The sequence below is a fragment of the Coregonus clupeaformis genome, unplaced genomic scaffold (genome assembly GCF_020615455.1).
Source record: "Coregonus clupeaformis isolate EN_2021a unplaced genomic scaffold, ASM2061545v1 scaf0025, whole genome shotgun sequence".
Lineage (NCBI taxonomy): Eukaryota > Metazoa > Chordata > Actinopteri > Salmoniformes > Salmonidae > Coregonus > Coregonus clupeaformis.
This window is the reverse complement of record NW_025533480.1, coordinates 788,852-814,393: the sequence shown is the minus strand read 5'-3', so window position 1 is coordinate 814,393 and position 25,542 is coordinate 788,852. Positions and strand designations below refer to the sequence as shown.

At 44.7% G+C, this 25,542-nt stretch overlaps 1 protein-coding gene across 6 annotated transcripts in view; it reads right to left on the bottom strand.

Moving 5' to 3' along the window:
• Positions 1-25,542, bottom strand: part of LOC121543670 (diacylglycerol kinase iota) — a 62,749-nt gene that overhangs the window by 15,234 nt on the left and 21,973 nt on the right. For 4 of the 6 annotated variants that reach the window (XM_041853718.2, XM_041853721.2, XM_041853724.2 and 1 more), the window contains 10 exons: positions 7,433-7,507; positions 7,271-7,327; positions 7,052-7,117; positions 5,317-5,385; positions 5,048-5,164; positions 4,572-4,646; positions 4,377-4,472; positions 4,181-4,263; positions 4,023-4,083; positions 3,401-3,514 (listed from right to left, as the gene is read on the bottom strand). In XM_041853718.2, coding sequence (XP_041709652.2) covers positions 3,401-3,514; positions 4,023-4,083; positions 4,181-4,263; positions 4,377-4,472; positions 4,572-4,646; positions 5,048-5,164; positions 5,317-5,385; positions 7,052-7,117; positions 7,271-7,327; positions 7,433-7,507 — 813 coding nt within the window. The remainder of the gene's footprint in view (positions 1-3,400; positions 3,515-4,022; positions 4,084-4,180; positions 4,264-4,376; positions 4,473-4,571; positions 4,647-5,047; positions 5,165-5,316; positions 5,386-7,051; positions 7,118-7,270; positions 7,328-7,432; positions 7,508-25,542) is intronic. The other 2 variants (XM_041853720.2, XM_041853719.2) reach the window with 2 other exon arrangements.

The following is a 25,542-nucleotide window of genomic DNA, read 5'->3' as shown; positions in this document are numbered from 1 at the left end:
CTCTCTCTCTCTCTCTCTCTCTCTCTCTCTCTCTCTCTCTCTCTCTCGCTCTCTCTCTCGCTCTCTCTCTCTCGCTCTCTCTCTCTCTCTCTGTGGGGTTCAGAGAGAACTCATTTATATTTAGGCAACGCTCATTAGAGCTACTGCTAATTAGCCTTAGCGCACACATACCCACACACACACATACACGCACATACATCTCTGCACTGACTCAGGCAATTTGTGTCAGAGAAGGTAGCACTCTCACCAACAGGATACACACATACACAAACACGTACGGACACACACACACACACTAAGAGAGAGAGAGATGTCTCTGCACTGACTCAGGCAACAAAGGTTGTTTCACATCACATACACACACACTTAGCTTTTGTGTCAGCGAACGTGCTGATGACAGCAGCACTCTCACCAACAGGACAAACACACATACACACACACGCACACACACAGTGGCGCTGTGGCAGGTGCAGGAGAAAAAGAGAGAACAGGCTGTATGCTGATAAAACAGAGCAGACAGACAGAGTAGCAGCTATGAAAGGACAATCTAAAAGGACACAGACTCAAAGAGAACAGGACAATACCTGCAATAAACCACACTAATTACTGCTGCAATACAGCAGTTCTTTCAGTAAGGGTAGATAAGACAGAGTCTACTGTGTTGACTGTGCTATAGTTAGTAAGATGACTATATAGGGTCAGAGTCAGACAGAGGGCAATATATACAGTACAAACATCATGAGACACACACATGCATAGAGGGCACAAGGGCATGTGCCCCCTCTGCTTTACAATTTTTCAAATGTTAAATTAATTAACTTCATTTTTAAGCCCATGTTTTATCCAAATTATTTATAAAAAGATCTGTCAGCGGTATTTTGCGGAGGGGGCACACCGACTGGGCCAGGCAAAGAGTACCCCGCCCCCCACCCTATTCTCCCTAGTAAGTGGTTGCTTCCAGGGTGCACCACGGAGCAAAGATATGCTAGGCAGGACGCTAGATACTCTAGTGTGTGCAGACAGTATAGTCATTGGAGGAGGAGAAAGAGTGTAGAGTCACACAGACAGCGTTTGATTTGAGCTGCTGGTGATGAGCAGGACTCACAGGAGGTATGTTTGTAAATGAATGATCAAGCTATGTAGCCTATTGATTCCTTCTTGATTAATAAATACAATTAAATTGTTTTGTTCTTTCTCTGTTATACTAGCCACCTAGCAATGTTATGAAGTTGGCTTAAGCTAGCCAGCTAGATACAGTGGGGAAAAAAAGTATTTAGTCAGCCACCAATTGTGCAAGTTCTCCCACTTAAAAAGATGAGAGAGGCCTGTAATTTTCATCATATGTACACGTCAACTATGACACACAAATTGAGAATTTTTTTCTCCAGAAAATCACATTGTAGGATTTTTAATGAATTTATTTGCAAATTATGGTGGAAAATAAGTATTTGGTCACCTACAAACAAGCAAGATTTCTGGCTCTCACAGACCTGTAACTTCTTCTTTAAGAGGCTCCTCTGTCCTCCACTCGTTACCTGTATTAATGTCACCTGTTTGAACTTGTTATCAGTATAAAAGACACCTGTCCACAACCTCAAACAGTCACACTCCAAACTACACTATGGCCAAGACCAAAGAGCTGTCAAAGGACACCAGAAACAAAATTGTAGACCTGCACCAGGCTGGGAAGACTGAATCTGCAATAGGTAAGCAGCTTGGTTTGAAGAAATCAACTTCGGGAGCAATTATTAGGAAATGGAAGACATACAAGACCACTGATAATCTCCCTCGATCTGGGGCTCCACGCAAGATCTCACCCCGTGGGGTCAAAATGATCACAAGAACGGTGAGCAAAAATCCCAGAACCACACGGGGGGACCTAGTGAATGACCTGCAGAGAGCTGGGACCAAAGTAACAAAGCCTACCATCAGTAACACACTACGCCGCCAGGGACTCAAATCCTGCAGTTCCAGACGTGTCCCCCTGCTTAAGCCAGTACATGTCCAGGCCCGTCTGAAGTTTGCTAGAGTGCATTTGGATGATCCAGAAGAGGATTGGGAGAATGTCATATGGTCAGATGAAACCAAAATATAACTTTTTGGTAAAAACTCAACTCGTCGTGTTTGGAGGACAAAGAATGCTGAGTTGCATCCAAAGAACACCATACCTACTGTGAAGCATGGGGGTGGAAACATCATGCTTTGGGGGCTGTTTTTCTGCAAAGGGACCAGGACGACTGATCCGTTTAAAGGAAAGAATGAATGGGGCCATGTATCGTGAGATTTTGAGTGAAAACCTCCTTCCATCAGCAAGGGCATTGAAGATGAAACGTGGCTGGGTCTTTCCAGCATGACAATGATCCCAAACACACCGCCCGGGCAACGAAGGAGTGGCTTCGTAAGAAGCATTTCAAGGTCCTGGAGTGGCCTAGCCAGTCTCCAGATCTCAACCCCATAGAAAATCTTTGGAGGGAGTTGAAAGTCTGTGTTGCCCAGCGACAGCCCCAAAACATCACTGCTCTAGAGGAGATCTGCATGGAGGAATGGGCCAAAATACCAGCAACAGTGTGTGAAAACCTTGTGAAGACTTACAGAAAACGTTTGACCTGTGTCATTGCCAACAAAGGGTATATAACAAATTATTGAGAAACTTTTGTTATTTACCAAATACTTATTTTCCACCATAATTTGCAAATAAATTCATAAAAAATCCTACAATGTGATTTTCTGTATATTTTTTTCTCATTTTGTCTGTCATAGTTGACGTGTACCTATGATGAAAATTACAGGCCTCTCTCATCTTTTTAAGTGGGAGAACTTGCAGAATTGGTGGCTGACTAAATACTTTTTTCCCCCACTGTAGGTTCCCAATCTCCCAACCTCATTACTAGCTACCAAGGCATTTCAGGCTATCAATCAAGTTAGAGTAACTATCTTAGCTGGCATGCCTGCTGGCAAGGTTGCTAGACTTGAGAAAATACTAAAATGTACCAGTGTGACACTATATACCAGTGTGACAGTTGTACTAAACTCCTAAGGCAAAAATGTTCTTAAAGAATCAATGTGCATCATTAATTAAAATGACATTTGAACAGGTAAAGAGGTATGATTAGATAACCTATGCAGAAAAATATACATACTGAATTTTTTACATAGATTTAGGTATAATGATTATGGCTCTAGATTGCAGGGAAAATGTGTTTCAGGTGTTTTAAAAGTAAAAAATTAACTTACTTCCAGAGGGGGGCCAGCCCCTCTACAGTCCACCCCCCCTCCATCCTCACGTACTTCGTGCCCCCTCTAAAATAATGGGTGGATGACACCCCTGTGCGGGCACACACCAGCGCACACATGCCGCAAACAAACACACACGCACATCCACACACAAAGGGCAGCTTACCCCTCCCCAGTTGAGGGTCCTGGCGAGGTCATTTCCTGTCCCCAGAGGAAGTACAGCTACAGGCGGATGTGGGGTCATTCCTAACTCATCCAGAGCAGACAGGATCCACCCCACCTAAGACGAGCGAGCGAGCGAGAGAGAGAGAGAGAGAGAGAGAGCGAGAGAGAGAGAGTGAGAGAGCAGGGGGCGCTGTTAATGAAGTTCATTAATGCTGTGAATAATGTACAGGGGCCTGGGACATGTTAACTATGTCTGTGTGTGTTGTCACCAGGTGGAGCTGTGTTCACACACAGTAACACATATTGCACTGTCTATCATCTAGCACCCTCAAACTCAACTCTGGACCTCGAAGCCAGTTCCATTGCTTTTTTTTCATTGTTCCCCTCTAATCAGGGACTGATTTAGACCTGGGACACGAGGTGTGTCCAATTAATTATCAGGTAGAACAGAAAACCAACAGGTTCCAGACCTCGTAGGGTAAGAGTTGAAAACCCCTGACAGTAGCACTGCAAACATACAGAGCCATTGCTACAGACAGACAGGCAGGCAGGCAGACTCAGACTAACATTAGTAATAGCAGTTGTATTGCAGTAAAACAGTAATAACATGTTCATTCTCTCACCGTCCCGTCTCCTCCACAGGCCAGGATACGCAGGTTTGGCACTTTCCTGTACAACTCCAACCTGGGAGACAGGACGTACAGAGGTTAGGGTGTAGGAAATAGTGTATAGGGTGTAGTGTGTGGTATATAGGGTGTAGCATGCAGGGTGTAGTACTCACGCCTCTCTGAGTCCTCCCTGGGAGAGATCAAACACCTGGCGAGGGTTCAGGATCCACATAAACATCTGTAACACTTTAGTACCCTGAGACCCAGAGAGAGAGATGGAGGTTAGGGTCAGGGGTGAGGGATGAATGTAGCTAGGGGTTTGTGGGCCAGTAGTTAGGGTTATAGGTCAGGAATCATAGGTTAACTTACCTGGTTGCCTCCGCTCTTGGGGTTGACAAAGACTAGAACAGGTTTCATCAGAGGGGAAGCAAGGGGCTTCAGCATGAACGGACGCCACTTTGATTCCTAATGGTAGAAAAAGATATTAGCAAGAGTCTACCCCTTGTCAGCAAATAGAACAAGTTTGTACATACATCTCATAGAGGGGCAGAGAACAGTACTCACGTCAGTTCCTTTCTTACTGGTCCTTCTTTTAAACGATGTGCGTTTTTTCCTCCTTGTAGAGTTTTTGAACGAGTTCTGTGAGAGGGGAGAGAGAGAGAGAGAGAGAGAGAGACGCATTAAGGCATGCTCCACAGATCAACGCTAGAGCACACACAACACCCACACAGAGCTGTCTAGCTGCTGGTGTATGCTGAGGTCAGTTGAAGTTGACAGTAATAAGAAGAGACAGAAGACTCTAAAAGGAGTGTGTAAAGGAGTGTGTGAAGGAGTGTGTAAAGGAGTGTGTGAAGGAGTGTGTGAAGGAGTGTGTGCCCAAGCACGTGCGTCTCCTCCAATCCTGTCTGTTTGCCTGATGTGATGTGATGTGATGTGAAGGCTGCCTGTTGAACTGTGTGTGCTCTAGGGTTGAGCTGTGGTTGAGCTGTGTGCGTGTGTGAATCTGTGTCAGTTTTAGTGTGCGTGTGTTGTGTTCTCACCTGTGGCTTCCTGACTTTGATGATCCAGGAGGGGGGGACAATGACCCCGGCGTGGGCCCCAAGAGAACAGGGCTCCTCAATCTGATGTAGCTGGAAACATGTCACCTTGTTATGGAACTAAGGGGGAAAGGAGAGGAGAGGGCAGAGTGGGGAGAGGAGAGAGGGAGGAGAGGGGGTATAGACACTCTAATAGAGAACAACACACACACACACACAGCCCCAATACACACACAGACAAACACACAGACAAACACACAGACACTACTCACAGCTTGTTTGCACCAGGAGCAGCTGATGGCAACAATCTCTTTACTATGGAAGAACTTCTGCTGGAAGCTCTACAGGACACACCGGATTAGTCATGTTATTCATTCAGATATACAGTCGTGGTCAAAAGTTTTGAGAATGACACAAGTATTGGTCTTCACAAAGTTTGCTGCTTCAGTGTTTTTAGATATTTTTGTCAGATGTTACTATGGTATACTGAAGTATAATTACAAGCATTCCATAAGTGTCAAAGGCTTTTATTGACAATTACATTAAGTTTATGCAAAGAGTCAATATTTGCAGTGTTGACCCTCCTTTTTCAAGACCTCTGCAATCCGCCCTGGCATGATGTCAATTAACTTCTGGGCCACATCCTGACTGATGGCAGCCTATTCTTGCATAATCAATGCTTGGAGTTTGTCAGAATTTGTAGGTTTTTGTTTGTCCACCCGCCTCTTGAGGATTGACCACAAGTTCTCAATGGGATTAAGGTCTGGGGAGTTTCCTGGCCATGGACCCAAAATTTCGATGTTTTGTTCCCCGAACCACTTAGTTATCACTTTTGCCTTATGGCAAGGTGCTCCATCATGCTGGAAAAGGCATTGTTCGTCACCAAACTGTTCTTGGATGGTTGGGAGAAGTTGCTCTCTGAGGATGTGTTGGTACCATTCTGTATTCATGGCTGTGTTCTTAGGCAAAATTGTGAGTGAGCCCACTCCCTTGGCTGAGAAGCAACCCCACACATGAATGGTCTCAGGATGCTTTACTGTTGGCATGACACAGGACTGATGGTAGCGCTCACCTTGTCTTCTCCGGACAAGCTTTTTTCTGGATGCCCCAAACAATCGGAAAGGGGATTCATCAGAGAAAATGACTTTACCCCAGTCCTCAGCAGTCCAATCCCTGTACCTTTTTCAGAATATCAGTCTGTCCCTGATGTTTTTCCTGGAGAGAAGTGTCTTCCTCGCTGCCCTTCTTGACACCAGGCCATCCTCCAAAAGTCTTCGCCTCACTGTGCGTGCAGATGCACTCACACCTGCCTGCTGCCATTCCTGAGCAAGCTCTGCACTGGTGGTGCCCCGATCCCGCAGCTGAATCAATTTTAGGAGACGGTCTTGGCGCTTGCTGGACTTTCTTGGGCGCGCTGAAGCCTTCTTCACAACAATTGAACCTCTCTCCTTGAAGTTCTTGATGATCCAATAAATGGTTGATTTAGGTGCAATCTTACTAGCAGCAATATCCTTGCCTGTGAAGCCGTTTTAGTGCAAAGCAATGATGACGGCATGTGTTTCCTTGCAGGTAACCATGGTTAACAGAGGAAGAACAATGATTTCAAGCACCACCCTCCTTTTAAAGCTTCCAGTCTGTTATTCTAACTCAATCAGCATGACAGAGTGATCTCCAGCCTTGTCCTCGTCAACACTCTCACCTGTGTTAACGAGAGAATCACTGACATGATGTCAGCTGGTCCTTTTGTGGCAGGGCTGAAATGCAGTGGACATTTTTTGGGGGGATTAAGTTCATTTTCATGGCAAAGAGGGACTTTGCAATTAATTCCATTTCATCTGATCACTCTTCATAACATTCTGGAATATATGCAAATTGCCATCATAAAAACTGAGGCAGCAGACTTTGTGAAAATTAATATTTGTGTCATTCTCAAAACTTTTGACCACGACTGTACACAATACACAGGATGTACAGTATATCCTTAAAGTGTATGTGTGTGTGTCTTACCTTCCCACACTGTCTGCATTTCCCCTCTTGGCGGCGCCGGTGCACCCAGTGATGCCTCAACATATTCTGCCGAAGACAGGGAGGAGGGGGAGGGAAAGAAAGAGAGCAAAGACTGACATATACAGTAGTTCTCTCTCTCTCTCACACACACACACACAGGCACGCACACACACACCCACACACATATCAGAGACACACCATCATCAGATGCTGACTCACATCTCTGAGGCAGCGAGAGCCTCCTTCTCTAAACGTTGGCTTACAGCGGAAGTTAATCTGAGAGAGAAAGAGAGGGTTGGGGCAGTGAGAGATGGTAAGGATGTAGCGTCAGGTGTGCTTTATCAGATTTACTTGTTGAAAGGGAGATTTGTAATGTGTTACCTTGTCGAGCTGCTCGATGCAGGATGTGTGGACTACGATCTTACACGCTGCACACTTCCTCCTGGGGGCAGACTTCTTAAAAGAGAGGACAAACACACAGACACACAGCAGAAAGAGCAATGAGACTCACGTAGACACACACACACATGCGCGCGCACACACACAGAGACAAACTGATAAATCTGCCCGCTCGGATCAAGTCACAATAAAAGAGTTGTCGACGCTTGAAAAACATAAAACACGCATTTAGCCCATAAGAGAGCGAGAGAGAGAGAGAGAGAGAGAGAGAGAGAGAGAGAGAGAGAGAGAGAGAGAGAGAGAGATTCCCAAACCTTCCATAACAAAGCCATCACCTACAGAGAGATGAACTTGGAGAGTAAGCTGGTCCTGGGGCTCTGTTCACAAACACAAACAGACCCACAGAGCCCCAGGACAACAACAACAACAACACAATTAGACCCAACCAAATCATGAGAAAACAAAAAGAGAATTACTTGACACATTGGAAAGAACAAACAAAAAAACTGAGCAAACTAGAATGCTATTTGTCCCTAAACAGAGAGTACACAGTGGCAGAATACCTGACCACTGTGACTGACCCAAACTTAAGGAAAGCTTTGACTATGTACAGACTCAGTGAGCATAGCCTTGCTATTGAGAAAGGCCGCCGTAGGCAGACCTGACTCTCAAGAGAAGACAGGCTATGTGCACACTGCCCACAAAATGAGGTGGAAACTGAGCTGCACTTCTGTCACGACTGTCTGTGAGATGCGGTAGACGAAGTCAGGCGCAGGACACAGAACTCTCGGATACGTACTTTTAATACGAAAAGGATCCAAAAGGACACAGAAAATAACTCCACGCAGGGAGGAAATAACCCGCTCACCAAAATAGACAACCGTGAAGGGGAAAACAATCACACACAAAGTACAGATGAGAGACAGGGGTAATTATAAGGGAAACAATTAACATAACGGCGAACAGGTGTAAACAATACAGACAAAACTAAACAAACACCGATAACGTCGAAACGGCAGTAGCTAGTACTCGGGGGCGACGAGCGCGAAGCCTGCCCGAGCAAGGAGGAGGAGCAGCCTCGGCAGAATCCGTGACAGTACCCCCCCTTGACGCGCGGCCCCAGCCGTGCGCCGACCCGGCCTCGGGGGCGGCCAGGAGGACGCGGAGCAGGGCGAGTTGGGTGACTCGGTGGAACTCTGTCAACAGGGAGGGATCTAGGATGTCCCTCCTAGGGACCCAGCACCGTTCCTCCGGACCGTACCCCTCCCACTCCACGAGATACTGCAGACCCCCATCCGACGCCTCGAATCCACGATGGAACGGACTGAGTACGCCGGCGCCCCTTTCGATGTCTAGTGGGGCGGAGGGGCCTCTCGTACCTCATTCTCCTGGAGTGGACCAGCTACCACCGGCCTGAGGAGAGACACATGGAACGAGGGGTTAATGCGATAATTAACAGGCAGCTGTAACCTATAACATACCTTGTTCAATCTCCTCAGGACTTTAAATGGCCCCACAAACCACCGGCCCAGCTTCCGGCAGGGCAGGTGAAGGGGCAGGTTTCTGGTCGAGAGCCAGACCCGATCTCCCGGTGCATAAACCGGACCCTCACTGCGGTGGCGATCGGCGCTCGCCTTTTGCCGTCTGATGGCCCGCTGCAGATGGACGTGCGCAGCGTTCCATGTCTCCTCCGAGCGCCGAAACCATTCATCCACCGCAGGAGGCTCAATCTGGCTCTGATGCCAGGGTGCCAGAACCGGCTGATAGCCCAACACACACTGGAAAGGAGTGAGATTAGTGGAGGAGTGGCGGAGTGAGTTTTGGGCTATCTCTGCCCAGGGAATATACCCCGACCACTCCTCCTGCCGGTCCTGGCAGTAGGACCTCAGAAACCTACCCACATCTTGGTTTACTCTCTCCACCTGCCCATTACTCTCAGGGTGAAAACCCGAGGTAAGGCTGATCGAGACCCCCAAACGTTCCATGAACGCCCTCCACACTCTAGAGGTGAACTGGGGACCCCGATCAGACACTATATCCTCAGGCACCCCGTAGGGCCAGAAAACGTGAGTAAACAGGGCTTCGGCCGTTTGTAGGGCTGTAGGATGACCTGGCATAGGGATGAGACGGCAGGCCTTAGAAAACCGATCCACAACGACCAAGATCGTGGTATTCCCCTGGGAGGGGGGAAGGTCCGTGACAAAATCCACCGACAGGTGAGACCACGGCCGTTGTGGAACGGGGAGAGGTTGTAACTTCCCCCTGGGCAGGTGTCTAGGCGCCTTACACTGGGCGCACACCGAGCAGGAAGAAACGTAAACTCTCACGTCCTTAGCTAAGGTGGGCCACCAGTACTTCCCGCTAAGACAGTGCACCGTCCGACCAATACCAGGATGACCAGAGGAGGGTGACGTGTGAGCCCAATAAATCAGTCGGTCACGGACCTCGAGCGGCACGTACCTCCGTCCCTCTGGACACTCTGGGGGAGAAGGGTCTGTACGTAACGCCCGCTCGATTTCCATGTCGACCTCCCACACCACCGGTGCCACGAGACAAGACTCCGGTAGTATGGGAGTGGGCTCAATGGACCTCTCCTCTGTGTCATATCGTCGGGACAGGGCGTCTGCCTTAACGTTCTGTGACCCGGGGATATACGTGATCTTAAAGACAAACCGGGCCAGAAACATGGCCCACCTAGCCTGACGAGGGTTCAGTCTCTTCGCTGCCCGGATGTACTCCAGGTTACGATGGTCAGTCAGAATGAGAAAAGTGTGGTTAGCCCCCTCAAGCCAATGTCTCCACACCTTCAGGGCCTGGACCACAGCTAGCAGCTCCCTGTCCCCCACGTCATAATTGCGCTCCTCCTGACTGAGCTTCTTAGAATAGAAAGCACAGGGGCGGAGTTTTGGAGGCGTGCCCGAGCGCTGAGACAGTATAGCACCGATCCCCGCCTCGGACGCATCCACCTCGACTTGGAACGCCAAAGAGGGATCCGGATGTGCCAGCACCAGAGCTGAGGTGAACAGGTCCTTCAAATGACTAAACGCCCTGTCCGCCTCAGCAGACCACTGCAAACGCACCGGGCCCCCCTTTAGCAGGGAGGTAATGGGAGCCGCTACCTGTCCAAAACCCCGGATAAACCTCCGGTAGTAATTGGCAAAACCCAAAAACCGCTGCACCTCCTTTACTGTAGTTGGAGTCTGCCAATTACGCACGGCTGAAACGCGGTCAATCTCCATCTCCACCCCTGACGCAGACAACCGGTGTCCCAGGAAGGAGATGGACTCCTGGAAAAACAGACATTTCTCTGCCTTCACATACAGATCATGCTCCAACAGTCTACCCAGCACCCGACGTACCAGGGACACATGCTCGGTACGTGTAGCGGAGTATATCAGAATGTCATCAATATACACCACTACCCCTGTCCATGCAAATCCCGGAAAATGTTGTCTACAAATGATTGGAAGACTGAAGGAGCATTCATTAGACCGTATGGCATGACGAGGTACTCATAGTGACCCGAGGTGGTACTGAAGGCTGTTTTCCACTCATCTCCCTCCCGAATGCGCACCAGGTTGTAAGCGCTCCTGAGATCCAATTTTGTGAAGAAGCGCCCCGTGTAATGAGACTCCATCATACTAGCAATCAGAGGGAGAGGATAGCTGTATTTAATAGTGATCTGATTGAGACCACGGTAATCAATACACAGGCGTAAACCCCCATCCTTCTTCTTCACAAAAAAGAAACTTGAGGACACAGGAGAAGTGGAAGGCCGTATGTATCCCTGTCTCAAGGATTTGGCGACGTATGTCTCCATAGCAGCCGTCTCCTCCTGAGACAGAGGATACACCTGGCTGCGAGGGAGCGCCGTGCCAACCTGGAGGTCTATCGCACAATCCCCCTGTCGATGAGGTGGTAATTGAGTCGCCTTCTTCTTACAGAAGGCGATTGCCAAATCGGCATACTCAGGAGGAATGTGCATTGTGGGCATTTGGTTCGGACTCTCCACCGTCGTTGCCCCTACGGAAACACCTACACACCGCCACACACACTGATCAGACCATCCCTTGAGAGCCCTCTGTTGCCATGAAATGTTGGGATAGATATTAACCAGGGAAGTCCCAACACCACTGGAAACGCAGGAGAGTCAATTAAATACAACTGTATAGTCTCCTCATGACCCTTCTGCGTTTTCATCTTCAGTGGCGCTGTGACCTCCCTAATCAATCCCGAACCCAAAGGCCGGCTATCTAGGGCATGGATAGGGAAGGGCACATCGACTGGTAATATAGGGATCCCTAACTTATATGAGAAATGGCGATCGATAAAATTCCCAGCTGCGCCTGAATCGACTAGCGCCTTATGCTGGGAGTAAGAAGAAACTTCTGGAAACATCACTTGGATACACATATGAACAGCAGAGAGCTCTGGGTGAGTTGGGACCTTACTCACGGGGAATGACTCATCAGTGCGCTGCCTGCTGCCTCGAATCCGAGGAGACCCTCCCCAGCACCGAACCGCCGTGTGTCCTCGGCGGCCACAGTTTGTGCAGGGGACAGCCTCCTTCCTGGCCTCCCTACTACCAGCACCCCCGAGCTCCATAGGGCTCGGCTCGGAGGTGCTGGGGGATGGAATGGACGGGCCCCAGCGCTGGACGTCCGCGGGTAGCCAACAGGGTATCCAAGCGAATCGACATGTCCACCAGCTGATCGAAGCTTAGGTTGGTGTCCCTGCAGGCCAGCTCTCGACGAATGTCCTCCCTCAGGCTGCATCTGTAGTGGTCGATGAGGGCCCTCTCATTCCATCCCGAATTGGCAGCCAGAGTCCGGAAGTCCAGTGCGAATTCCTGTGCGCTCCTCTTTCCCTGTCTGAGGTGGAATAGATGCTCACCCGCCGCCTTCCCCTCCGGGGGATGATCGAACACTGCCCTGAAGCGGCGGGTGAACTCCGCATAGTTCACAGTAGCGGCGTCTATCCCTCCCCACTCGGCGTTGGCCCATCCAGTGCCTTGCCGGACAGACAGGGAGATGAGGGCGTACACGCTCGTATCCCGAGGGTGCCGGGTGAATGGTTGCCAGGTAAAGTTCCACCTGGAGCAGGGAAACCCCTGACACCCGGCTGCGGTGCCATCATAAGCCCTCGGGAGCGAGAGCCGAATCCCACTGGACTCCGGATGTGAGACGATAGGAGTAGCCGATGGTGGTGGTATCGTTGGAGGAGGTGTGGGCAAACCTCCTCTCTCCCATCGTCCCAAAGTGTTCATAACGTTATCCATAGCGGCACCAAGATTTTGGAGCATCGCTGCCTGTTGTAGGACGCGCTCCTCGAGTGATCCAGTTGGTGCCGTCGCTCCTGCTGACTCCATGGTAAGGTGTGTGATTCTGTCACGACTGTCTGTGAGATGCGGTAAACGAAGTCAGGCGCAGGACACAGAACTCTCGGATACGTACTTTTAATACGAAAAGGATCCAAAAGGACACAGAAAATAACTCCACGCAGGGAGGAAATAACCCGCTCACCAAAATAGACAACCGTGAAGGGGAAAACAATCACACACAAAGTACAGATGAGAGACAGGGGTAATTATAAGGGAAACAATTAACATAATGACGAACAGGTGTAAACAATACAGACAAAACTAAACAAACACCGATAACATCGAACGGCAGTAGCTAGTACTCCGGGGACGACGAACGCCGAAGCCTGCCCGAGCAAGGAGGAGGAGCAGCCTCGGCAGAATCCGTGACAACTTCCTAACCTCCTGCCAAATGTATGACCATATTAGAGACACATATTTCCCTCAGATTACAGCGATCCACAAAGAATTCGAAAACAAACCCAATTTTGATAAACTCCCTTATCTACTGGGTGAAAAACCACAGTGTGCCATCACAGCTGCAAGATTTGTGTCCTGTTGCCACAAGAAAAGGGCAACCAGTGAAGAACAAACACCATTGTAAATACAACCCATATTTATGTTATTTATTTTCCCATTTGTACTTGTTTCCTATTTGCACATTGTTACAACACTGTATATATACATAATATGACATTTGAAATGTCTTTATTCTTTTGAAACTTCTGAGTGTAATGTTTACTGTTAATATTTATTGTTTATTTCACTTTTGTTTACTATCTACTTCACTTGCTTTGGCAATGTTAACATACGTTTCCCATGCCAATAAAGCCCTTAAATTGAATTGAATTGAGAGAGAGAGAGACCCTGACAGCACCATGATAACAATCAACCTCTACAAGACTGGGACTGTCATGGTGCAAGGTAACCTTAGGCTGTTTGAAACAGACTTTCAGACCATTAAGGAGAGAGCAGAGAGAGAGAGAAGGACACCACCAGTGACATGCCCTCCCACAAGACAAACTCCACCAGCACCACCCTCACCCCCACTATCCCCACCCAAAAAGGCACATCCAGCACCTCTCTTCCCACCATAGTGGAGGACACGCCCCAGGAGGAGAGCGACCCTGTCAGTGCAGAGCAGGCTCAGACACACCTTAGAGGAGCACTTAACCAAGGCGCGGACAGAGCAGGACAGCAGCCTTGCAACACAGCTGAAAGAAGTTCAGCAAGAGAGAGACGGACTCAAGAGAGAGCTGGCTGATCTAACAAAGGAGGAGAGAGAGCTCCAAAAAGACAGGCAGAGCAGTAATAACGAGCTGACCACACTAAGAGAGGAGCTGCAGGAGAGAAAGAGAACAGAGGCCAGGCCGCAGGAGCAGCTAGATCACAACTCTATGACCTGCCCTCACACAGCAGTGGAGCCCACCTCAACCAGCCAGGCCTCCCCAGCCCTGCCAGCTGCATGCCTCCCCCCAGCCCCCAGAACAGCCTCCCACTGACAGCGGCACCGGCACAGACCAGCCACACCCCAGCAGCCCCAACTCTACCCCCTCCAGTCCAGAAGAAACACTGGCTGAGATTGTCCTGTTGATGGACTCAAATGGGAAGTTTGTTCAGGAGAATAAACTTTTCCCTAAACACAAAACGAGAAAGGTGTGGTGCCCAACAACGCAGAGTGCCATGGCGCTGCTTGATAAGGCCCAGCTCGGGTCTCCAAGCCACATAATCATACACACCGGAAGCAACGACCTGCGTGCTCAGCAGGAGAGGGTGGCGACTTCACTACGGGGAGTGATTGAGAAGGCCTCTTCAATCTTCCCCAACTCAAGGATTGTGGTGTCAACCCTTCTACAGAGGAAGGACTTCCACCCTGCCACAATCCAAAGAATAAACGCCAGCCTCTCCCGGACTGTGCCCTGCGACCCAATGTACACCTGGCCCACCATCCCACCCTCGATCTGGACTGTCTCTATGACCATGTTCACCTGTACAGGGAGACAGTCCCCACCCTTGCTAAGACTCTCAAGGACGTCGCTTTAAACCGCTTCCCGACCTCTCCACCCAGGAACAGCGGAGCAATCTCCACCCCCCCCGAGATCACAGAGACAACACCCCGGAACAGCACCCTGGACCCCACAGCCACGGCCACAGCACCACCAACCTCAATGCCCACCACATCCAGCGCAGCACAGACCACCCCAGCCCAGCTTCAGACCCACCCAGACGAGGCCTAACACCCCCCTCCCCCCCACCGCAGACCCACACCTGGAGGAGCCACAGCCCGGCAGACAGAGCTATGGACAAGCTGTGACTGGCCCAGCTCCCACCAACGAAATGAGTGACATCAAACAAATGCTGAATCTACTATGCTCACATGTGATAGGCCGAGGGTCATGGTAAGATGAGCACAATAACTCCACCATCCTCACACTACATCCACCCAAGTGGCATGACACAAATACTATCTTAAATGATAAACAAATCACATTTGCATAATAAGAGTTTACCTTAATTGAAAAATCATATTTTAATAGTTATTGTTGGATTGTGAGTGTTTATCTCATTTTGAAGGTAAAGAAAAAACTGTTATGAAGTCTTTTTACGTTGCATGTTGGAATTTACAAGGATTGAAGTCCTCTGCTTTTGGGCTAAAGAGCAGAAACCCAGACTTCCTTAAAGAAATTGATGATGTTGATATTGTAGTACTACAGGAAACATGGTGCAGAGGTGATGTTTCCACTGGCTGTCCACTAGGTTATAGGGAGATAATCGTACCATCCACCAAATTAAAAGGAATCACACAGGGCAGAGACTCAGGGGGAATGCTAATATGGAATAAATCTGAACTAACTAATTCAATCGAATTGATCAAAACAGGAGAATTCTTTATCTGGCTAAAAATCAACAAGGCTATCTTAACAGATAAAAACATATTCCTCTGTGCCACATACATTCCCCCCTCAGAGGCACCCTACTTACATTTTAGTCATTTAGCAGACGCTCTTATCCAGAGCGACTTACAGTTAGTGAGTGCATACATTATTTCTTTTATCGAACCCACAACCCAAACGCCATGCTCTACCAACTGAGCTACATCCCTGCCAGCAATTCCCTCCCCTACCCTGGATGACGCTGGGCCAATTGTGCGCCTCCCCATGGGTCTCCCGGTCACGGCCGGCTATGACAGAGCCTGGATTCGAACCAGGATCTCTAGTGGCACAGCTAGCACTGCGACGCAGTGCCTTAGGCCACTGCGCCACTTGGGAGTTTCTCCATTCTAGAGGGGGAGATTAGTCACTTTCAGGCCCAAGGCAATGTGCTGGTCTGTGGAGACCTGAATGCTAGAACAGCAGAAGAACTAGACACTATTAACAGTCATGGGGACAAACACCTACCGGGAAGCAACAACCTTTCCCTCCCCACACCCCCCCCCCAACGATGACAAAGTGAAAAACAAAAATGGAGTACAGCTCCTGAATCTCTGTCGAACACTGGGTTTGTACATAGTCAATGGTAGGCTAAGAGGGGACTCTTTTGGTAGGTACACGTACAGCTCATTCCTTGGCAGCAGTACTGTAGACTACTTCATCACCGACCTCAACCCAGAGTCTCTCAGAGCCTTCACAGTCAGCCCACTAACACCTCTCTCAGACCACAGTAAAATCACAGTGTATCTGAGAAGAGCAGAACCCAACCATGAAGCATCACGGCCCAATAAATTATATGGTACTAAACAGACCTATAGATGGAGCGCAAACAGTACAGAAATCTACCAAAAATCAATTAGTAGCCAAAAAATACAATCTCTCCTGGACAACTTTTTAGCCTTAACATTCTCCTACAGCAATGAAGGTGTAAATTTGGCAGTTTGGAACATAAACTTTATATTTGACAAATTAGCCTCCTTGGCTAATTTTAAGAATACATTTTAAGAATTTTAAGGCTAATCTTAAGAAACATAAGAGCAAACCAAAAAGAATAGATAATGAAAAATGGTTTGATAATGATTGCAAAAATCTAAGAAAGTCATTGAGAAATATATCTAATCAAAAACACAGAGACCCAGACAACAAAAATATATGCCTTCAATATGGGGAAACACTGAAGCAATACAAACACACCCTAAGAACAAAAAAAGAACAGCACATTAGAAATCAGCTGGATGTGATTGAGGAATCCATAGAATCAAACCACTTCTGGGAGAATTGGAAGAAATTAAACAAACCTCATAATGAGGAATTGGCTATCCAAAATGGGGATATGTGGAGAAATCACTTTGCAAACCTCTACAGCAATATAACAAAGAGCCCAGAACAACAAGATATACAAGAAAAATTACAAATCCTTGAATCAGCACTCAAAGACTATCAGAATCCTGTGGATACCCCAATTACAGAACAATAATTATTGGAAAAACTTTGCACTCTCCAACCCAAAAAGGCCTGTGATGATGGTATTTTAAATGAAATTATCAAATATACAGACCACAAATTCAAATTGGCTATACTCAAACTCTTCAATATTATCCTAACTGCAGGTATTTTCCCGATATTTGGAACCAAGGATTGATCACACCAATTTATAAAAATGGAGACAAATTTGACCCAAATAATTACAGAGGAATTTGTGTTAACAGCAACTTGGGGAAGATTCTCTGCAGTATCATAAACATAAACTACATAATTTACTTGATGAACTCAACGTCCTAAGCAAAAGCCAGATTGGATTTGTAAAAAATTATCGTACAACAGACCACATTTACACCCTACACACTCTAATTAACAAACAAGTAAACCAAAACAAAGGCAAAATCTACTCGTGTTTTGTAGACTTCAAGAAAGCATTTGATTCAATTTGGCACGAATGTATTTTTTACAAACTAATAGAAAGTGGTATTGGAGGGAAAACATATGATGTTATTAAATCAACGTACACTCAAAACAAATGTGCGATTAACAACAAGCAAACAGACTTCTTCTCTCAGGGACGTGGAGTGAAACAGGGCTGCCCAATAAGTCTAACACTATTTAACATCTACATTAATGAATTGGCAAAAACATTAGAAGAATCGGCAGCACCTGGTCTCACCCTACACAACACTGAAATCAAGTATCTGCCGTACGCAGATGACCTGGTGCTACTGTCTCCCTCTAAGGAGGGGTTACAGCAGCATCTAGATCATCTGCACAGATTCTGTCAGACCTGGGCCCTGACCGTTAATCTAAAAAAAACGAATATAATGATATTCCAAAAAAGGTCCGGAAATCAGGATGACAAATATAAATTCTATTTGGACACAGTTCTATTAGAACACACCAAAAAGTACACATATCTAGGACTAAATATCAGCAACACAGGTAGCTTTCACATGGCTGTGAATGAGCTGAGAGACAAAGCAAGAAGAGCATTCTATGCCATTAAAAGGAATATTAAAATCGAAATTCCAATTAGAATCTGGCTCAAAATTTTCCAATCAGTTATAGAACAAATTGCTCTATATGGCAGCGAAGTATGGAGTCCGCTCTCTAATAATGAATTTACCAAATGGGACAAACATCCAATCGAAATACTGCATGCAGAGTTTTGCAAGACTGTATTGCAAGTGCAAAGAAAAACTCAGAATAACGCATGTAGAGCAGAATTGGGCCAATACCCCCTCCTTATTCGAATAGAAAAAAGAGCCATCAAATTTTACAAGCATCTAAAAACAAGTGACCCCAAAACATTCCATCACACAGCTCTACTATGTCAAGAGATGAAACAAGAGAAGAGTCCCCTCAGCCAGCTGTTTCTGAGGCTCAGTTCACTAACCAAAACCAACCTCATAGAGACTCAGGACAGCACTCAGAAAAATATATCACCTATTGGAAAGACACCACAAAAAATCAAAGTAAACTTCAATGCTATTTGGCTCTAAACATGGTGGCAGACTATCTGACCACTGTGACTGATAGAAAACTGAGGAAAACAATGACTAGGTACAGACTCAGTGAGCACAGTCTGGCTATAGAGACCGGTCGTCAAAGGCAAACCTGGCTGCCCAGAGAGGACAGGGAGAGGCAGAGATAGTGCTGCATTAACTACTACTCTGTGAAAAATACTCAGACCTAAGATAATCTTGGGGGTAGAGCAGCTTAATATTGCAGATAGATTGTAACTTCCATCAATGTAATTGTCTGCATCACTTCCAATCCCCCCATGTTTATATATATATATATATATATATATATATATATATATATATATATATATATAGTGGGGGAAAAAAAGTATTTAGTCAGCCACCAATTGTGCAAGTTCTCCCACTTAAAAAGATTAGAGAGGCCTAGTGAATGACCTGCAGAGAGCTGGGACCAAAGTAACAACGCCTACCATCAGTAACACACTACGCCGCCAGGGACTCAAATCCTGCAGTGCCAGACGTGTCCCCCTGCTTAAGCCAGTACATGTCCAGGCCCGTCTGAAGTTTGCTAGAGTGCATTTGGATGATCCAGAAGAGGATTGGGAGAATGTCATATGGTCAGATGAAACCAAAATAGAACTTTTTGGTAAAAACTCAACTCGTCGTGTTTGGAGGACAACGAATGCTGAGTTGCATCCAAAGAACACCATACCTACTGTGAAGCATGGGGGTGGAAACATCATGCTTTGGGGCTGTTTTTCTGCAAAGGGACCAGGACGACTGATCCGTGTAAAGGAAAGAATGAATGGGGCCATGTATCGTGAGATTTTGAGTGAAAACATCCTTCCATCAGCAAGGGCATTGAAGATGAAACGTGGCTGGGTCTTTCAGCATGACAATGATCCCAAACACACCGCCCAGGCAACGAAGGAGTGGCTTCGTAAGAAGCATTTCAAGGTCCTGGAGTGGCCTATCCAGTCTCCAGATCTCAACCCCATAGAAAATCTTTGGAGGGAGTTGAAAGTCCGTGTTGCCCAGCGACAGCCCCAAAACATCACTGCTCTAGAGGAGATCTGCATGGAGGAATGGGCCAAAATACCAGCAACAGTGTGTGAAAACCTTGTGAAGACTTACAGAAAACATTTTACCTGTGTCATTGCCAACAAAGGGTATATAACAAAGTATTGAGAAACTTTTGTTGTTGACCAAATACGTATTTTCCACCATAATTTGCAAATAAATTCATTAAAAATCCTACAATGTGATTTTCTGGATTTTTTTTTCTCATTTTGTCTGTCATAGTTGACGTGTACCATTAATGAAAATTACAGGCCTCTCTCATCTTTTTAAGTGGGAGAACTTGCACAATTGGTGGCTGACTAAATACTTTTTTTCCCCACTGTACATACACATACATATCCTTTAAAAAATATATATATATTCCCCTTTATTACTTTCCAACCCCGCCACCCTTTCCCTACTTGGAGTAAACTAGTGAACAACAATGCTTAGGCCTCTACTTCCAGCTTATACTTACTATCTACATTTTATGGACACAGTCAATTTTACAATAATTACATTTTGTTTGTTCTTTCTCCTGAACTTCTTCTACTCTCAACCTCTCCGATCATTTTCATGAAGTCCATCCGGTTTGCTTTTATATGCCATATCTTTCTAACTGTGCTCCTTCACAAAAGCTTATTATGGACACAGCGTGCCTACATTATTAGTTATCTTGTTATTGTTTGTTGTTAGTTGTTATTAGTCCCATCCTTCAATTCCATTCAACACCTCCCATCTATCTTTTAACACCATCCATATAGGATTTCTATTTGCCATATATATTTCAACTGTACTGTGATGTCTTACAAAAGTTCTGAACCTTTCTATTCTCATTGTTTCTACAGATTGTGAATTTAAAATAAACATTTTTGCTAATAGTATTATTTTGTTATTGATCGATTGACTATGACTTTTCAGATCACTCAGTAGTGCTATCTGCAGGGTTAGATCCAGGTAAATATTGCAATCCTTTAACCATTCCTGGACCTGTGTCCAAAAACAAGCTACAAATGGACAGTGCCAAAACAAATGATCTAATGATTCTGTCTCTTCGCAGCAAAATCTGCAGAGCTGGGAAGATTGTATCCCCCATATAAATAACATTCTATTGGTAGCAAGAATTGTATATAATAATTTAAATTGAAAGATTCAAAGTTTTGAATCCGGTGTCGTTTTGCGTATCAGTTCATAAACACTATGCCATGGGATCGGTACGTCAAAAATCTCTTCCCAACTATTTTGCATATATGGGACGGCTGTCAATCCTTTGGTCCTTAAATGAAACTGATATACTTTTTTATTTATCACAGTTTTCCTTAACCAATTATGTTCTTTAATGCAAGGCCGACAGACAAGTTCCTTACTTTCTCCCCTTCCACTTTCCTCTTCCATTTTTGTGGTAAGGCTGCAATTATTTGGTTGTAATTTTGGGTAGAGCAGACATTTCCATATGTTTTTTGTCAATTAGTATATTTGAGTTTAACCACAATATTTGTTGCATTATTTGTTCTGTCGTTTCTGGAGGATTAAATAGAAATTGCAACCAACTTTCTATGGCTTGTTTTAGAAATAGTGATATCTGGGAGATGATTTCCTTTTCAAATAACTGAAAGTGTAATCTGAATAAAGGGGAAAAGGCCATTCTTGAACAATGGGTGAGACAATCTTACTAATTTGCTAGAGAACCAGTTCGGATTTAAGTATAACTTTTGTATGACTGAAGCTTTTAGTGATAGGTCTAATGCTTTAATATTTAATAATTTCTGTCCTCCGAATTCATATTCATTATATAAATAGGCCCGTTTAATTTTGTCTGGCTTGCCGTTCCAAATAAAATTGAATATTTTTTTCTCATATTATTTAAAAAACAGTTCGCTAGGCGTAGGCAAGACCATAAGCAAATAGGTAAACTGGGATAATACTAAAGAGTTAATCAGGGTGATTTTTCCACAAATTGACAGGTATTTACCTTTCCATGGTAGCAAGATCTTATCTATTTTTGCTAACTTTCTATTATAATTTATTGAAGTGAGATCTTTTATTTCCTTTGGGATATGTATTCCGAATATATCCACATCACCATCAGACCATTTTATTGGTAAACTACATGGTAATGTAAAAATTGTAATATAGTACATTTGTCATAATTTGGTTGTATTCCAGAGAGGTTAGAAAATGTATATAGATCCTCTATGAGGCTGTGGAGTGATTTAAAAGAAAACATGAATCATCAGCGTACAATGACACCTTTGTTTTTAAGCCCTGGATTTCTAATCCCCTGATATTATTGTTGGATCTGATTTTAATAGCTAACATCTCGATGGCCACAATAAATAGATATGCCGATAGTGGACAACCTTGTTTCACTCCTCTTGACAGTTTAAAACTTTCTGAGAAATAGCCATTATTTACTATTTTACACCTAGGGTTACTATTCATGATTTTGACCCATTTTATAAGAGATTCACCAAAATTGAAATGCTCCAGGCATTTATATATAAACCCCAGTCATACTTTATCAAATGCCTTTTCGAAGTCTGCTATGAATAGTAGGCCTGGCTTCCCAGATTTTTCATAGTGTTCTATTGTTTCCAGTACTTGCCTTATATTATCTCCAATGTATCTTCCATGTAAAAAACCTGTCTGATTAGAATGAATAATATCCGACAATACCTTTTTAATTATATGCGCTATACATTTTGCTAGAATTTTTGCATCACAACACTGAAGTGTAAGGGGCCTCCAATTCATTTAATGGACTGTATCTTTATATTTTCCACTTGTATCCTGTTTCAGTAATAATGAGATCAGACCTTCTTCTTGAGTGTCAGAAAATCTACCATTTACATAGGAGTGGTTAAAACATGCTAATAACGGTCCTCTTAGTATATCAAAAAAGGTTTGGTATACCTCAACTGGTATGCCATCCAACCCTGGAGTTTTCCCAGACTTAAAGTCTTTCATTGCATCCAGAAGTTCCTCCTCTGTAATTTTACCTTCACATGAGTCTTTCTGTATGGCTGTTAATTTTACATTATCAATAGAAAAAAAATCTCTACAATTAGCTTCAGTTAGAGGAGATGGAGGCGACTGAAACAAAAAACATATGCTTAAAGTACTTTGTTTCCTCCTTCAAAATATAATTTGGTGAATCATGGGTTACTCCGTCAATTGTAACCAGTTTCATTAAATTCTTTTTGGTAGCATTCCTATGTTGAAGATTAAAAAATAATTTGGTGCATTTTTCCCCATATTCCATCCAGTTTGCTTTATTTTTATAATATATTACACTTGATCTTTCTTGAATAAGTTTCTCCATTTCTTTTTGTTTTTCCTCTAATTTATTCTGAGCCTCTATGTTACAGTTTTTATTGCCATCTATCTGTTCTGTTAGACTTTCTATTTCCTTTGTTAGTATAAACTCTTTTGACCTAAATTGCTTTTGTTTTCGAGATGAGTACTGAATTGCATGGCCTCTAAAGGCACATTTAAAGGTGTCCCATACAATAAGGGGATTTGCTGTACCTATGTTATGTCGGAAAAAGTCAGTTATAAATTCCTTTGTCCTTGTTAAAAATAAATTATCATCCAATAGGCTTTGATTAAATGTCCAATATCCTCGCCCACGTGGAAATTCAGTAAGAGTAATGTATATGCCAATTATATGATGGTCCGACCGCATTCTGTCCCCTATCAACACTTTTTAAACTTTTGGTGCCAACGAGAATGAGATAAGAAAGAAGTCAAGACGACTAGCTTGATTGAGTCTCCGCCATGTATATCTCACTAGATCAGGATATTTAAGCCTCCATATATCTACTAGTTCTAATGTATCCATGACATTCACGATTTCCTTAAGAGCATGTGGGTGATTGTTTGTGGTGTGATTTCCATTACGGTCCATTGAGCTATTTAAAACAGTATTATAATCCCCCACCATAATAATATTGTCTTGAATTGCTTGCAGGGTTGATAATTTATTATATATATTGTCAAAGAAGTGTGGATCATCATTATTTGGTCCGTAAATGTTAATGAGCCATATCTGTTTATTGTCCAATAACATGTTTAAAATAATCCATCTACCTTGCGTATCTATTTGGACAATTTGCACATTCGGATCGAAATTACTATTAATTAATATCATCACCCCTTTTGAATTTCTTTGCCCATGGGAGAAGAACATTTAGCCCCCCCCATTCCTTTTTCCACGCAACTTCATCTAGAATTGTTGAATGAGTTTCCTGTAAACAATAGATATTATATTCCTTCTCTTTGAGCCATGTAAATATTGTTCTTCTTTTGTTATTATCAGCTAAGCCATTACAATTATAACTGGCTATACTTATTTCACCATACACCATAATGAGATACAAGTTTCAAGTCTATTTATCATTATATATGTTTGTAAATTTACCAATAAACAATACCGTAATGATTGAGTGTCCATATACAGTGGGGGAAAAAAGTATTTAGTCAGCCACCAATTGTGCAAGTTCACCCACTTAAAAAGATGAGAGAGGCCTGTAATTTTAATCATAGGTACACGTCAACTATGACAGACAAAATGAGAAAAAAAATTCCAGAAGATCACATTGTAGGATTTTTAATGAATTTATTTGCAAATTATGGTGGAAAATAAGTATTTGGTCAATAACAAAAGTTTCTCAATACTTTGTTGGCAATGACACAGGTCAAACGATAATGATGGTAATGATTTAAAACACAGGAAAAACTGAATTGTGACTGCACTGGGCCTTTAAAGGTAATGTTAGAGGTACTAGGTAATGTCAGATAATGTCAAAGCCAATACACTATAGTAACTCCACTCTACTGCTGCTCTCTGTGTCCCTCTAACAAAATACATACAACTAATAAAACTTGAAATTTGAAATTTGAAATTTGAAATATAGACCTCAGCATAACACCATTTTGTATACATCTGGCCCTTCATTGGACACTGTGTTAACAAACCTCCAAACGAGCTTCAATGCCATACAACAATCCTTCAGTAGCCTCCAACTGCTCTTAAACACTAGTAAAACTAAATGCATGCTTTTCAATCGAACGCTGCTGGCACCCGCCCACCCGACTAGAATCACCACTCTACGTGGGTCTGACCTAGAGTATGTGGACAACTACAAATACCTAGGTGTCTGGTTAGACTGTAAACTCAACTTCCAGACTCACATAAAGAATCTCCAATCCAAAGTTAAATCTAGAATCGGCTTCCTATTTCGCAACAAAGCCTCCTTCACTCATGCTGCCAAACATGCCCTCGTAAAACTGACTATCCTACCGATCCTTGACTTCGGCGATGTCATTTACAAAATAGCCTCCAACACTCTACTCAGCAAATTGGATGTAGTCTATCACAGTGCCATCCGTTTTGTCTCCAAAGCCCCATACACTACCCACCACTGTGACCTGTACGCTCTTGTTGGCTGGTCCTCACTACATGTTCGTCGTCAAACCCACTGGCTCCAGGCCATCTATAAATCACTGCTAGGCAAATCCCCGCCTTATCTTAGCTCATTGGTCACCATAGCAGCACCCACCCGTAGTCTGCGCTCCAGCAGGTATATCTCACTGGTCATTCCCAAAGCCAACACCTCCTTTGGCCGCCATTCCTTCCAGTTCTCTGCTGCCAATGACTGGAACGAATTGCAAAAATCTCTGAAGCTGGAGACTCTTATCTCCCTCAATAACTTTAAGCATCAGTTGTCAGAGCACCTTACCGATCACTGCACCTGTACACAGCCCATC